The sequence below is a fragment of the Eulemur rufifrons genome, chromosome 7, assembly GCF_041146395.1.
Source record: "Eulemur rufifrons isolate Redbay chromosome 7, OSU_ERuf_1, whole genome shotgun sequence".
NCBI classification, from domain to species: Eukaryota; Metazoa; Chordata; class Mammalia; order Primates; family Lemuridae; genus Eulemur; species Eulemur rufifrons.
This window is the reverse complement of record NC_090989.1, coordinates 183,444,825-183,460,239: the sequence shown is the minus strand read 5'-3', so window position 1 is coordinate 183,460,239 and position 15,415 is coordinate 183,444,825. Positions and strand designations below refer to the sequence as shown.

Sequence of the window (15,415 nt, the reverse complement as noted above, 5' to 3'; positions counted from 1 at the left end):
CCTAACAAAAACAAGTACTTACAAAATGAAATGAGCTACAAAGGCAAAAAAAAATAAAATTAAAAAAAGAGTCCAGTGTATATATTTGAAAATGTTAATGATCATCATTAAAGCAGCAGCCATTGTTTGTGCACAGAATCTATGCCAGGCCCCCAGCTAAGTACTAACATTCACAGTCCTCAGCAACACCCTAAAAATAGGTCCAACCATCACCGCCATTTCAGGCAGGCAAAGGGATGCCCAGGGAGACTAGGCAACTAACCCACAATCACAGAGCTAGGAATGGCAGACTTGGGGTCTGAACCCACATCTGTCCCACTCCAGAGTTTGTGTCCTTAACCATCAGACAAAATATTTATGTCACAAGCTAGCTACTGTCCTTGTATCCTATAGCTGCCAATTTAGAGGCTAAGCAGATGTATTGCCAAAAGCAAGATATCACCCTTGCAGGGCTGCTGATGTTCTGTAGTGTTCCTTTCCTAGCGATCGGAGAAAGGCACGCTATTTAGGGAGACAAACTAGAAAAAAGTGCCACTCTGGCCCAGCAAATTTAGTAAAAGGGGGTCCTTTCTGGCTAAAGAAAATGGAAATCTATCCCCCAGTGCCACGAGGCTTAGCAAATTGAGCACTGGGGTGAACATAAGCCCCCACCTACTAAACAGACTTGCATAACCTTATGTGACAGCCCTGACTCTGGGCCTCAGTTTCCTCACCTGCAGAAGGGACAGCACTGCCCGAAGTCACTGCTGAAGCCACTCTCAGCATGCTCACACACTGGCCCCAGCAAGGCCTGCTCCTGCAGCAGGACCCCACCCACAAGCTATAACTTGATGTCCTCACCTCGTTGCAGCCTGGGTTGTCCACCAGCTGGTGGCTGCTGGCATGCAGAGGCTGACCAGCATTGACGGGGTTCAGGACCACCTTGTCACCTATGACCACCTGGAATGGAAAGGAGCAATAGAGCTTTCACAAAACCGATCAGGACTGCAGACTGACTACGGGGTAGGTCTTAGAGGAGCCATAGAAGCCTGTACTGAGGAACGCCCATCCCCAGCAAGCAGAAAGACACAGCACATACTGCACAGCTGTTCAAACCTGCCCCTGTGCAGGCAGGGGGTCGTGTTTACAAGGCTGAGGCTGCATTTTGTTCCATGACTGTCACTGATTGCGTAGAGATGTTTCAAAGTCAGTCCGGAGCAGTAAGAAAAAAATCTTACCTCTGTTAGGCTCAGTTGAGGGACTCATATAAATAAGCTCTAACTAAATTTTAGAAACAACAGGATATGGTCTAAGGTAAGTCTTTATCTATGAAAGAATAAAGCCATGATTTCATGTTTCTAAAGCAATGACTTTCATATTTTGACAACTCACATAAAGAAATACATTTTCTACTACGGCCAAGTCATACACACAGCCATAGACTCATATGCATATGCGTATAACTGGAACAAAAGTTACCCCCACCCAAAACTACACTTAGCGCTATGTGTGACACAGCCTGACACTTTCTATTCTGCTCCACTTTCTCAAATGAAAGTCACACGCCACTAAACTGATTTCAACTGACCTATAGTTTTAAAAACACTATTCTAAAAGCATAACTATTCAAGTCCATCTTATCTTCTCAACTAAGTCATGGCTGAATAGATTCATTTTTTAAAGCATAGGAAAGCAAAGGTTTTGCTGAAAATAAAATTCAGAACACAACACACTTGTGTTTTATCACGGGGTTAGAAGGAAGGAGAGTGGAGAAGATGGTTTCCTAAGATGGAAAACCCATCTGTTTTTAGTTTGATATGTTGGGGGAGCGCATACAATTAAACTTTCTCCAACTCAGAAGATGAATATAAGTTCATTCAAGAAATCCAACACTTGTGGTGATACCTAAATTTTACTGGACTTTTCCTTCTATTCTCAGCTAAGGATCGGTAGTCACGGACACCAGGTGGGAAGGAACAGTGGGGTACTGGGTGCCTTTGGTATATTATACACAACGCAGTCCACATACAAATACACAAACATATTTAAACTGTCCAAATCTTGCAAACTTAAATGGCACTATTAAAAAATGTCAAAACCTACTTTTGGGTTAAGGCTAGCTGAACACTTTGAGAAGATTTCATGCTGTTTAAGGCACACATTTCTTTTTAATAAAAAAAGCAACTACTTTAGAATCTTTAACAAGGTCAAAAATATAGCTGAGAGCATTTAAACATATTCATTGTTAAGTATATGCCCACGTAATGGCTGACTAATTTAGCTAACAAATATCAGAACTGTTGTAAGTCGCCCTGAAAAGAATTCCTGTGGCTTTATATCCTGGAAAACCCCCCGGAGCAGGCCCAGCTCGGACCGACTGCAGTTGCTGCAGCAGATGGAGAACCGGCCTGCCGACCAACGCGGGAACCAAGGAGGCCAAGCCCCGGGTCTACTCTCCTCCCATCCCCCCTCCCTCACTAACTGTTTGTCTAAAATAGAAAGACATTACTATTCCAATAGCAGATCTGGAATGGCAGGGGTCCTTTCTAGGACATTAATACAGAATAGCTGTTTTCCTGGTAAAGTTACTGGGGTAATAGGCAGGTCATACACTTTTTTCAGAAGTCCAGCAGGAAAAGCATAGCGACTGTATTTAGGTCACACGTCTCCCCATGTTGCCCTGTTTCCCAAACACTAGTTTCCATAGCAATTCCCTTGTCTGCATACAGGACAAGCTTCTGGTTCCAACTCCAAACTTCTGCTAGTTGACTCTAATACGCAGCTGTGGCTGGAGGCGGGACACGGAGCACCTCCAGGCAGGGAATCCACACTTACGCTGTCTCCGATGGACCGCAGCTTGTAGAATGGCTGGATATAAAACCAGGAGCCTTCGTTTCCGGCCTCGTCCAATGTCACTCTCATGGCGTTCTTCTCCAGCAGGGCCGGAAGCCTCTTATTCACAGTTAGGTATTTATTACTTTTCAAATGTAGGAGCTACAAACCCACCAAGAGAAAAACGTGAATGTTAGAAAATCTCTGGATTTTCTACCATTTCTCTCTCCGTCATACATACTACGTATCAAACGTTCCTCCCCACACTGGGCTGCTTGTGAAGTTAGAGAATCACAAAGTGCCTGAGGCTTGGAATGATTTGAACAGGAGGAAGAGTAAAGGGAGCAGAAGTGGAGAGCAGAATAGAAGGAACAAATCCTTTTTTTCTTTCTTAATATAGGCTTGGACAAGACGGACGTTGCTTGGGTCCACTGAACCACCATCTGCTATCTGTTAGTGGGACAGGCCTAACCTCGTGTAAAGGGACTAACGAACTATGGCCCGATGTAACCTGACACAAATGTGCAGCTAAGGAAGACAATTTTGAGCACAAGAAACAGTTTGATGTAGAAGACAACCGCATTAGGGGGTTGTCATTCATTTGGAACATGGCTTGAATTTCCAAACACTTTAGTTTTGATTCTTGGGTAACGGTTACATGATATAGGGAAAGATTGAAGATCTAGATGGGAAACAGTATGTCTGATAGTTGGTCTAGACCAGGAAGAGTTGGCCAAGGCTTCCCAACTAAACAGGCTCTGAGAGAAAATGGAAGGAAATACAAAGGCTTCCCCAGCCCTGGGGAAAAGGTAGGATCTGCACGGGACTCCGTCGCTAACTGCCAATATCCCCACTTTCACATGTTAACAGATACACTTGCTAGAATACTCCTAGGAGGTCCCTAAATCTTCTAACAGTGTTGTTCGAAGTGGAGGAGCAATCTTTCTGATCTGTGAGTCCCCGGCACCCTGGGCCAAGATAAACAAGGGGAAGGCAATGTCTTCCTAAGCCCCCATTGTTACCCTGGGCCTGCACACACCTGTCCAGTCCAGGTGCTTAGACTCGGTTTATAAACCAGTTACCCACAGGTGGAACCCAAGGTCCAGGCTTTGGGGAAGTAATAATAACTAAGATTAGTTACTACGTATCCACAGCTTCCTCTGTGACAGGCACCTCTCGACCACCCCAGGAAGCAGAGGCCGTTAGCATTTCCACTGTGCTGACGAGCAAACTGAGACACGGTAAGATTTCTTGCCCTAAATCTCACAGTAAGTCACAAAACCCAAATTCGAATGCATTTAAGAGTTTGTGTCCTTAGTCTCTGTGCGCCTCTTTCATCTTCATCCCAAGCCATATTCTCCGATCTGACTCAATCGGAGAGTCCTAACTTTCAGGTACTGGCCTGGCCCAGCAAGAGAGCTGAGGCTGAACTTGGAGCCCATGTGGACCCTTGTGGCCATTTCTCAAGTGGATGTAACTTGAGGAGGGGGAGTGGGACTGGCAGGAACTAATCTTCAGATGAGTTCAGAAGCAGATTTTAGAAGTTACTTTTACTATTTTCAAAAGGCCTAATTATGAATAACCCCAAAAGGTTGCTTTTACCAATTTTTTTAAACTAGTTCTCCGATCCTCCTGATTAGTACTTCTCTATACCTAACAGCAATAGAAATGGGAAGGAATACCTTTGTAATTAGGAACATTTACATAGTAAGCAAAATCTTTCAAAAAGAAAAATAATGAAGCAAAAGAACCCAATGGGTCCAAGTGCTCAAAAGTTGGTAACTACCAACTACCCTTTGTGCCTGGGTCAAAATGATCTGATAACAGAACACACCGAGAAGGCCACGTTTGGCCCTGGGCTTCCTCACCCAGTTTTCTTCAAACTGGGATAGACCCAGAGGGATCTGTATAGCAAAAGCTATAGCAGCTGTTTCCTGGATTGTGTCTTATCCCCATGCCAAATTTAAGGGCACAAAAGATAAGCAAATAAACCTCACAACCATGAGACAACAATCATATTTTTGATAAGTATAAAACTTTTCCAAATGATAAATATTTTTTATTTAAAAAATTCTGAAGGTAGAAAATTGCTCTTATTATCTCTAGTAAGCAGCTATTGACCAACAGATAAAAGTTACAGGGAAGACAATTCTCACCAAATACGAAGAACTTTCAAGCAGTTAAAGTTAAACAAAACTGCAACAGCCAGGTTCTTTTTCAGGTAGGGAGCTTCTCATTGGAGATATCTACACATACCTTAAATTATCAGCCACAGGGAGAGTAAAGTATTTAATAGATTCTCACACTGAGACATAACCAACACAAAAGCCTAAGAGTCCATCATACATAACAAGAAACACTCTACTCTTTGCAATAAACTGGCTGTCTCCATGGAGTCCTACTGTACAGGTGCCCAAGCCCTGTGTCAGGTGTGTGTTTTCTCAGTTCCATCCTCTGTGTGATAACACAGCAGCTCCAGAAGGGAACAGCCGCCTTGACTTACCTGGATCACATTGCCATACTGGATTACAGTCCCCAGCAATTTCCTGTTTTCTGTCTCATTCTGCTTCTTTTCCAAGTCTGCAGCATGCTGTACATTGAAAAGAAAGACTGGTCACAAAGAGGAAACAATGGGTTCCATTCCTCTGCAGTGATGCTAAACAAATGTCACCAGTTAATACAAGAATCACAGAAATGAGCAAAATCCTGAGTACACCCTGAAGGCTACATGAAATGAGCCAAGGAGTCTGAGAAGCCAATCCACTTTGCCTTTGCTTTGTTGACCTTCTGGCTTCTTTAAAATGCACTTTTTCTTTAAGGAATTTATGGACGTTTGCTTAGGGACAGACTAAGCCAAAAGCTTAAATAAATTTTTTAAAGAAAATAGGGTAGGGGTGGGAGGGAATCTGCATAGCCTTTTTATGAATTGTAAAAGTCCTCTTTAAGGCTCTGGAGTTAAATAAAACTAGATTTAAATGCTGGTTTGCGGTGGTTTGTGGTTTTGTGACCCTAAGTGTGTTATTCAACATCAGTCAGCCTCAGTTTTCTCTTTTGTAAAATGAGGATAAAAATGGTACCTACACCTCATAGGAACCACACAGCATAGTGCCTGTTCACTGCAGCACAAAAAGTGTTAGGTATTATTGTGAAACGTTAATTATAATTTAATTTTCATGGTAGTTCCTTGAGGGGAAGACCATTGTCCAATCTTAAAGAAGAAACAGACTCAGATTAAAAAGTTTGGTCAGGCCTGTAATCCCAGCACTCTGAGAGACCTAGGTGGGAGGATCACTTGAGGCCAGGAATTCGAGACCAGCCTGGGTAACATAGCAAGACCCCATCTCTACAAAAAAATTTTAAAAATTAGCTAGGTGCAATGGTGCATGCCTATAGTCCCAGCTACTCGACAGGCTAAGATTGGAGGATCTCCTTGAGCCCAGGAGTTGGAGGCTGCAGTGAGCTATGATCATGCCGTTGCATGCCAGCCTGGGTGACAGAGCAAAACTCTGCTTCTAAAATTAAAACAAAAAAAAAATTTTTAAATAAAATTTGATTAAAATTGCATAGCTGGTTGAATGATGGGTACAAAGGGGGTTTGTTATACCATTTTCTCAACTTCTGTGTACATTTGAAATTTTGCTTAATAATTTTTTTTAAATCACACATTTATTAAGAGGTAGAGATAATCCTCAAGTCCACATTTGGGTTAACTACAAATTTGCACAGTTATATTACGAGTAACTTAGAGGCTGAGACACATCACCAGCCAAACCTGGCAAGCTAGTGAGCACGGCAAAGCTGGACAGAGGGTGCCAGGGCCACCATCCTGAACAGCCATTTTTCATTCATTCACCTGTACCACTCTGAAAGTACTGTTAGCATGTTACTATGCACCCTAGGCAATCAGCAAGCTGGTATTCGAAGGCCTGTCTCCCAAACCTAGACTGGGTGAAAGAGAAGTAAAATAACAAGGAAGAAATTAGTATCAAATCTGATGGGAGGTAAAACCCCGATGATGAATGATGTACTTCAGAAGTGTTTCCAACTTTCTCTTCCTAGAGCTTCCCCTTTCCTTAAAGCAAGACGCTACCAGATGCCAACAGGTCCTCTTTCCTAGGTAACATATTCATTTGCACAGGGCCCTTCTGGATGTGGTCTTGGGTCCCCTACATACTGGCTTTACCATCTTGGCCACATCAGTTAGTGTCACCATGTCTCACTCAGTACTCTCATCACAAAATGGGGACAACGCAAGCCTTTCAGGGCTATTGTAAAGATTTGAGAAAATGTATGCCAGACACATAATGGGCATTCAATAATAAATTTTAACCATTATTGTTACACATCAGTTTCTAAAACTAAGAAATGTTCTCATGATGAAAATTTCAAAAGGTGACCTAAGTTGGCTGGGGCAGGAATCTTTCATTTTCCTTCAAATTCAGCAACCGTTCCACCTCTACCTGGGGCATAGGTATTATCAGGAAGGTACATCTTTAGAGAAAAAGAAACTGCAGGAAGCAATCCTAGACCAGAATGAAACCGTATGACAGGAGGGAAATGATCTGCACACGCTGGTGTGGATCACTGCAAGCTGACCGCATGTGCATCGGCTCTTGAAAACAATGGGCCATTCAGAGGCTGCCCTCTCTTTTTTTTGGAATCAGTTTCCAATCTGCTATTCCCAGTTACACAAGGATAAAATCCGCTGGATTCAAGACACATTCAGAAATAATACCAGAGCTGACCACGCGGCGATTCTTGGCCTCCAAGCTGCCGTCAGCACAGCTCCCTGAATGTTCTCTTTCCCCTACATCACGCTCCCTCGTGGCCTCCCACCACTTGTTCCCCCTAATTTCATGCCTGTGCCTCATACCCCCTCCTGCGATCTCTACAGTAGCCACAGGCTCTGCAGGTAGTTTTCCAAACAAAACACTGGACTGAATCCATTTGGAATGAAGTTTTATGCTTTTGTGGAGAGCCATTTGTTCTTTCTGCTAAGCATTTCTCAGCTAACATTGACTGGAAATGTCAAAGGAAGAAAAACCAGCAGATTCAGTAAAATAAAACAACATTTTGCAACATGCAAATGTAGTTTTTCTCTGCTCAAAACATCACACTGAAAGGATTCACCTATAGAGAACTGTTCAGTAGCATTTCTTGTACTCAAATGAGACAAGAGCTCCTCTTTAAGAGGGAAAATTCTCACAGACATTCCCCTTGCTCTCAAAAATTTCCAATGGGTTCAGTTTGAGAAACACTAAAATATGAAGTTCCTACCTGTGCTTAGACTAAATACAGAAGAAAGGCAGTAACTCACTGGTCACTATCATATCGAAAAAGAAGTGACAAATTAGTCATCAAGAAGGCGTATATTCCATATTAAAGATTAATTAAACACTAGCAGATCTAAAGAGCAAGCGCATTTGTCTAAAGATCTATAAAAGTAGAACCGAAAATTAAAACAAAATTGGAGAATAAATATCTAAAGATTTCTCTTAAGATATTCTCAAATATCTCATCTAAAACTCTTTTAAAACTGTTAAACTAAGAGTTAAAACTACTTTAACTGTTATAAAGTTTAATGATAACTGAACCTGCACATCACTACTCAATAAACATTACGCTCATTAAACTTATGGGCCATTTTTGAAGAATTCACTTTTCCTATAAATTCTCTTTAAAGAGAAAACTCTCCATTTCACCTTTTACGAACGGCATAAATATCAAGTGTGTTGAGTTCACACATCAGTCCTTAGAAAACACCCCACATAAACCAAATTTAGTTTTTAGATAAAAACATCCATCATGATATTTAGGTTCAATAGGCAAGGCAATAGGTAGATAAAAAGGTAGCCAGGTACAAACTATCTCTGGGCCCAATGATCGAGGTTGTTTCTACCCTTGAAAAGAATGAGGTCTGGTTTGTTAAATTCCTCAAGGGTGTCCCAGGAAGGAGCCCATACTGTAAGACAGGGCACTGGTACAACCTTTCTGGAGATAATTTGGCAAAAGTGACCAAAAAACTTTCCAGTGGGCAAAGCTTTGAGCAGTTCCACTTCTAGGCATTTCTCCTAGCAGATAACCTGTCATATGCACAAGACCATGCAACTTTTTTTCAGAATGGCCAACATTGTCAGGACCCTGTAGGGTCTGGTTACCTGGAACTATAGTACCGTTACCTAATGAAGTACCACAAAGCTGTTAAAAATGAGGATAGAGATTCCTATTTATTCATTACATATTAAGAAAAAAAAAAAGCAGGTTAAAGAAAGGGAAGTAAGATAGCACGCGCACACTGATAGTTTAAAATGTAGAGACGGGAATACAATAGAAGGTGGGGGAGCAGGGAACACACCAAAGTAAAAACCAAGGCTATCTTTGAGGGATAAAATTTACGAATCTCATCAATTAATTTTTTTCCTTTTCCTATTCATACATATTTTGGAATTCTTTTCCTACAATACACGTGGTGAAATTTCTTCAAAAACATTATCATCTCTCTGTGGCAGGTAGTCTGAATTGTTTTTAAAAGCCATCTTAAATTTGCTACCTTTTCATTATATTAAAATCTTGATAATTTAAATACCTGTTACCCTTTTTCCCTTGCATAATGGGTTGAGGACCATTTTTAATTTCCAGGGGGAAAAACACTCTATGCTCTGGCTTCTACCATTATTATTCACCATGCTCCCTAAGCAACACCAAGGTCAACCCCATCATAGTCACCCGTTATTCTATTTCAGAAATAGAAAAACAATTATTAAATTACTACAGAAAGGTCACTGGAATGGTAGGGAAAGGTTATTGAAGGTCAACAAGCTCTGAATTGCATAATATGATACTGAATCAAGGCTTCAGAAAACAAGCAGTGCAAGCCCCAGCCTTTAAAAGACAATCAAGACTTGTCACCCCTCCCGTTCTTCCCAGCTCGTCAACGCAGCAACTTAAGTGATCATTTTTCAGAACCCAGACCATGCAGGTGCCTGCTTCAAGGTAACAGGTAAACTGCTGTCAGAGAACAGTAGTAAAGACTTTTAGAACAAATCCGGGAAACTCATTTTGCCAAGAGACTTTTGAGAAATCATGACCAGTTACTCCTGCAGAAGGGAAGGACACACACAGTAACCCACCACTAGATGTCATTCTCCTTCAAAGTGCTGTTTATGTTGCTTACCCTAGTTAAAAGGAAGTCAAGTGGTCTAGACAACTAATTCCTAAAATGGCATTAATTTAAAATAATCTGACCTTTGACTGGGGTGCTGCACAGCAGTTGACAAAAATAAAAATGAAAACCCACTGGAGACTGGCCATCAGCCCCAAAAGGCAAGTGGCTGCCCAAAATACAACATTTTAATGACTGCACTGAAACACGTAGATGACTTTCAGACACTAAGAGAAAAAGTCCCAACCACGCTGGAAAATAGGAATTGCACAAAGTAAAGTACCAAGTCAACACTCAAACCCTGAAACTCACATCAGTAATCTTAAATCAAGGAAAAGAACTGGTTTCCTTTTATAATTTTTTTAAAAACACAAATAGCATGAAATTTTTTTTCTCTCTCTCTCTCTCTGTCTCTTTTGAATACAGAGTTAAAAGTTCTTCATCAGCTTTAAGATTGGATTTTTTTCAACTGAGCTGCTTTTTCACAGTTCATTTGCAGGAAGAAGCATCAAAAGGAACTGCTGATGAAACAACATATAGATCACAGGTCACAGATGAGGCTAAAGAACCACATTCAGCCTAAGCCGTTTTGTGTTGGTGTTGAGTGTATGTCTTAACCTTTAATTGAATTAGTTGCCAACATTTTTTAAAAAATTGAGATATTATACATAAAAGCATGGATTTGTATCCTCTCTTGAAAAAGCAGATGGCCTGGGAGCAGCTCTCAGCCCACACCCCTGCGCAGGGTGGAGCTGCCCCTACAGACCCACCCGCAGATGCCCTCTACTCGGCAGCACTGCCCACCAAGCCCGCTTTGCCCCTGTCAGCTTCCTGCTTGGCCAAGAGGAAACTGACTGACAACCCCTGTTGTAAAAGGGATAGGAGAAGAAACAGTTTCAGATGTACTAATAAGATCTCACTGAACAGAATGATCTTTACAAAGGCAAAGGCAAGACAACTAAAGGCACAGATCATTCTGTTCACAAAGATAAGCCCCAGTCATATGCACTAGATTCCCATGCTCCCAGCACAGACTTTGGGGGATTCTGGATGGACAAAATGTCTAGAAGAGGACGAGGGTACTACTGATACGCAATTCAGACGACAGGAGCCAGGGATGCTGGGTGCCATTTAGTGCACGGTGCAGCTCCATACAAGGATAAACCATCATTCACCCCACACCATTCTATGTCTGGCTGGACATTCACAGAGGTTAAAAGCTATCTGTAATTATCTGAACCTAGGCACCCCCCCATTTTACATATCAACACAAAGCATGGTTTTATTACTAGTATTGTTAATTTTTCCAAAAATGCAAGAACTACTTAATGAAAAAAGGTGTACTTTGCATTCTTTATAATATTACCAAGAGCTGCTGACCATTTTGGAAAGAAAGCCAATCATAACCCCAAAGACACAATCCTGAACACCGTAATCTCGAATGTTGAAACCCTGAAAGATCAAAATCCCTAAAATCTAAAATCCCAAAAGATAGAAATCCCAAAAAAACGTAATTCTGGAAAAAATAATTTTTAAAATTCTTTAAAAAATATTTATTTACATTTTTAAAGGGGATTTATTGGAGAAACATAAAAACACAACAAAACACTTCCTAGGCCATTTTACAAAATATAATAGGCAATAACTACATGTTTTTGCAAGCATAAACATGCAAGTATATTAACAATCACATGGGTTATGAGCAGACAAACCGTGTCCATCAAGAAATAGGTCAGAAAGGGAAATGTATGAACGCATATCACTACCGATGGTAACTGTGCGCAGCCAGTTGATATGAAGATGAAACATGCAGCAAAGCAAATTGTAAAAAATAATGCTGACAATTTAAAATAGTGGGGGGGAAAACTAAAAAAGAAAGAAAAGAAAAGTCAACATATGAAAAAGTACATTACAGGAACAGATTATGAGCAATTGCATGGAGATAGTCCATAAGAGCTGGTCTAATATGACGCAACTATCCTATGATTGGGATTTTTGGGATTTTAGACGTTAGGGATTTTGGACTTAAGGATTTAGACTTTTGGAATTTGATCTTTAGAGATTTCATCATCTGGGATTATGTCTTTGGGGATTATGATCCAAACTCTTTTGGAAAATCACGTCACAAGTAACACACTTTTTGTATTGCCAATATCATATACCTGCATCGGTCACAGCCTATAGCTGCTTCGTTCATGGGGTTTAAACAAATAGATGCAAGCATTTACTTCCTTATGTCTTCTAGGGTAATCATCCCTGAGCATTAATTTAATGAAAGTATACAATTTATAACTTTCCTTTTCTTCCTCCTTTACAATTTATTTTGTTAAATTTGGTATGTATTATTTATGAATTTTATTTCATGTTCATAAAGTTACATAATATTTGCTAAGAAGGTGCAATGGGTCTGTTGAGATTGAGTATGTCTGATATAATCATCATCATCATCATCATAATGATGCAATTCCTAAAGTCTCCAAAGCAATCTCTAGCCTCCAAGACTCTGTTTCCATTGTTTCTTCTTCTTCTGCCTTCTAAATCCCACAGCTACGTTAGACTGGGGCTTACTTATCACATTCTGCTTCCTCCAGGAAGCCTTCTCCTCTAACTACTGTATCACCCCCCTTTCCAGCAAAGTCAGATATTGTGCCCTTTCTAAGTGTTTCCGTAGCCTCGGGTGGTGTGCCCTGTAATATAGCACTTGTCACAATGCCTTGTCACTACCTCTTTATTCTTTATTCAATATTAAGCTCCCAGCAGGTTAAGACTGTCACAGTTCCATCTGCAGCACCTAGCATGCACAGTGTTCATTCATGATACAACAAATATTTCTTAAGTGCCTACCACGTGCCAGACACTCTTATAGGAGCTGGAGACACAATAGTGAACAAGAGAGACGATGCCCCTGACCTTGCGGAGCTGTCATTCTAAAGAGTGACATGTGATAATCAAGGAAACTACTAAATGTAATTACAGACTATGATCAGTGCTGAGAAAGACATAAACAAAGTGCTGTAAGGGAGAAAAATAAGCAAGACATCTCTTAAATAAGGGAGGGGGGGACCTTGCTGAGATGACACTTCAGCTGAGATGTGAATGATGCAAAGGTCCCAGCTTAGGAAGAGCCAGGAGAAGAATGTTCTAAACAGGACAAATTGAGAGCACACAGGTCATGAGGCTGTTAAGAGTCTGGGGTGCTAAGAAAAATAAAGCTCGGATGGCTGGAGTGAAGTTCAGAAGCCTCAGCGGGGACGACACGGTCCAGGACGTGCGATCTCGTAGATGACGACTGAAAGTCCTGATTTCATTTTAGGTGTGACGGGAGTGACGGCTTCCGTGTGCTCACACCAGACTGTAAGGGCAGGTGAGGAACCTGGGCTTTTCTCATACTTCGTCTGAAACAGCATCCACTGAAGGAAGGAGTCCCTCCACACGAGCCCCGCCTTCCCAGTCGCAGCTGGCGGGGACTTTGCCACATGCGAGTCAGTGACAGAGCACGCTGAGATGCATGACCCCATGAGCTCCTCAGTGCTCCGATAGGTCTTCAGCTGTCATCACTGAGCCCCAGGAAACATCACTGCTGCTTGGGTGAAACATGTGGCTGCCTGCTATGTGCCCAGCTCAGCTGTAGGCATGAGCGCTACACCAACAAGCAAAAATGACATACGCTTCTACCCTCACGGAGCTCACATTCTAGCAGGGGAAGACAGTCAGTAAATACAGTATATTAGAAAGATCATGATAGATGAAGGGAAAAAATAAAGCAGGTCTGTGGGGGGAACAGGAAATGGGTTGCAATTTCAATACCACTACATTGGTTGTATGTCACGTCCTCTTAAACATCTCAGAAAATGTCAACACAGATTAGCCTCAGAGTGCAGGGCAATAGAATAATTACGTCATCATGTTACAGAAGGTGAAATAAGCTCAGAGAGGCTCCAAAAAATGCTATGATCACACAGCGTATCAGCAGTAGAATGAGCACATCTCTTATATGCCAAATAATAGGGTAAATATTATACCATGGTAGTAGCCAAAATTTATAAAGCATTTATTATGTGCCAGGCACTGTTCACGTGCCTTTTATGTCTCCTTTTATATAATCCTCACAATGACCTCCTCAGGTGGATGCTGTTATTTCCATTTTACAGATGAGGTAACAAGAGTTGGAAAATAGCTACGTAACTTGCCCAAGACCACCAGTTAAGGAGCAGTGGAGCCAGACTGCAGTCGAGGCAGTTTGCTTCCAGAGTCTGTGCTCACAACCACTTCTTTACTCAAAGCTACCCCTGCAATAGGGAGGGGCTGAGAAAAGAGCAACTCTCCAGACATCGCACGATGGCTCGGACCTATCCCTCCCCAGGGTCAGCTCCCCTTCTCCCCTTTATGAAAGCACACTAGAAAGTGAGAAAGCCTAGAGCTAGAGGCAGCAGGCTTGCACAACCCGTCCCCACCATCATCTACTCAGACACCACCCAAGTGGCCACTGGAGACTCGCGCGCACCGCCAGCCCTCACGGAACATACGTGCAGTTTGTTGAGCAGGACTGCATCTGTCGTGCTGTTGGCCCCTGGCTTCGCAGCTTTCCAGAACTGCTTCTGGGCGGAGTAGCGGTTCATGGGACATAGCTTAAAGAGGCAGTCTGGAAGAGAAGCAAACAAAGCAAAGTTGTTACCGAGGGTGTATGCACACGCCACACATGAAAAACAGGCTTTCCACTGTTACTTATATAAGGCATTATACATCACATTATACGTAAGTCTAAATGATGGTACAAAGCCCTTTTACAAATCTCTCTTTTTAAATTTAATTCTCACCACCACTGTGTGAGGTTACAGACCAGGAAACCAAGGCTGCCAGAAAGTCAATCACTCTGCCACAGAGCTAGGTGGTGGCAGAGGTGGAATTCAGTGTCCAAATCCAGTGCTCTTAATACTATCCCGTAGTTATCTCCTTTACTTTATGACGGGCAAACGTAAGGACAAATAGTCCTCACTGGATACAACAACGGCTAAAATTATTTTTCATACAAATCCAACTCTCCTCAGTTCTATTGAATTTAAAGAAAAAAATGACAGAAGCTTATTTGGAGGGACTCGTAGGGCAGTGGTCTCTTGAGGGTCATCTGCAACATGCCCCTCTAGAGTGCGGAAGAAAGCATCTGAACTCGCGTTGGAGAGTCTGTGCCCTTGTCCCCTCACTCTCAGTGCATTTCTATGTGCTTCCAGTTAGCACATCTGGGTTTAAATGACTTTATGCACTATCTTGTGTAGATAACCAACCCTCACAACACAGATGAGTGGCTTCAAAAGAATTCCGCAGAGAAATCAAAACATCAAAGATAGTAGTGATGCAACCCCAGCAAACAAAAAAGGCAGAAGCAACCCTTCCCTTATACTGCCTGTGAGCCAATATAAGGAAAAGAGAATGATGATCTAATTG

General features: G+C 41.9%; 1 protein-coding gene across 1 annotated transcript in view; it reads right to left on the bottom strand.

Moving 5' to 3' along the window:
• The window catches only part of ITPR1 (inositol 1,4,5-trisphosphate receptor type 1), a 320,526-nt gene that overhangs the window by 191,333 nt on the left and 113,778 nt on the right, over positions 1-15,415 (bottom strand). Inside the window, exons 5-8 of the mRNA XM_069476048.1 lie at positions 14,500-14,615; positions 5,315-5,401; positions 2,815-2,973; positions 841-939 (exon numbers count right to left, since the gene is read on the bottom strand). Coding sequence (XP_069332149.1) covers positions 841-939; positions 2,815-2,973; positions 5,315-5,401; positions 14,500-14,615 — 461 coding nt within the window. The remainder of the gene's footprint in view (positions 1-840; positions 940-2,814; positions 2,974-5,314; positions 5,402-14,499; positions 14,616-15,415) is intronic.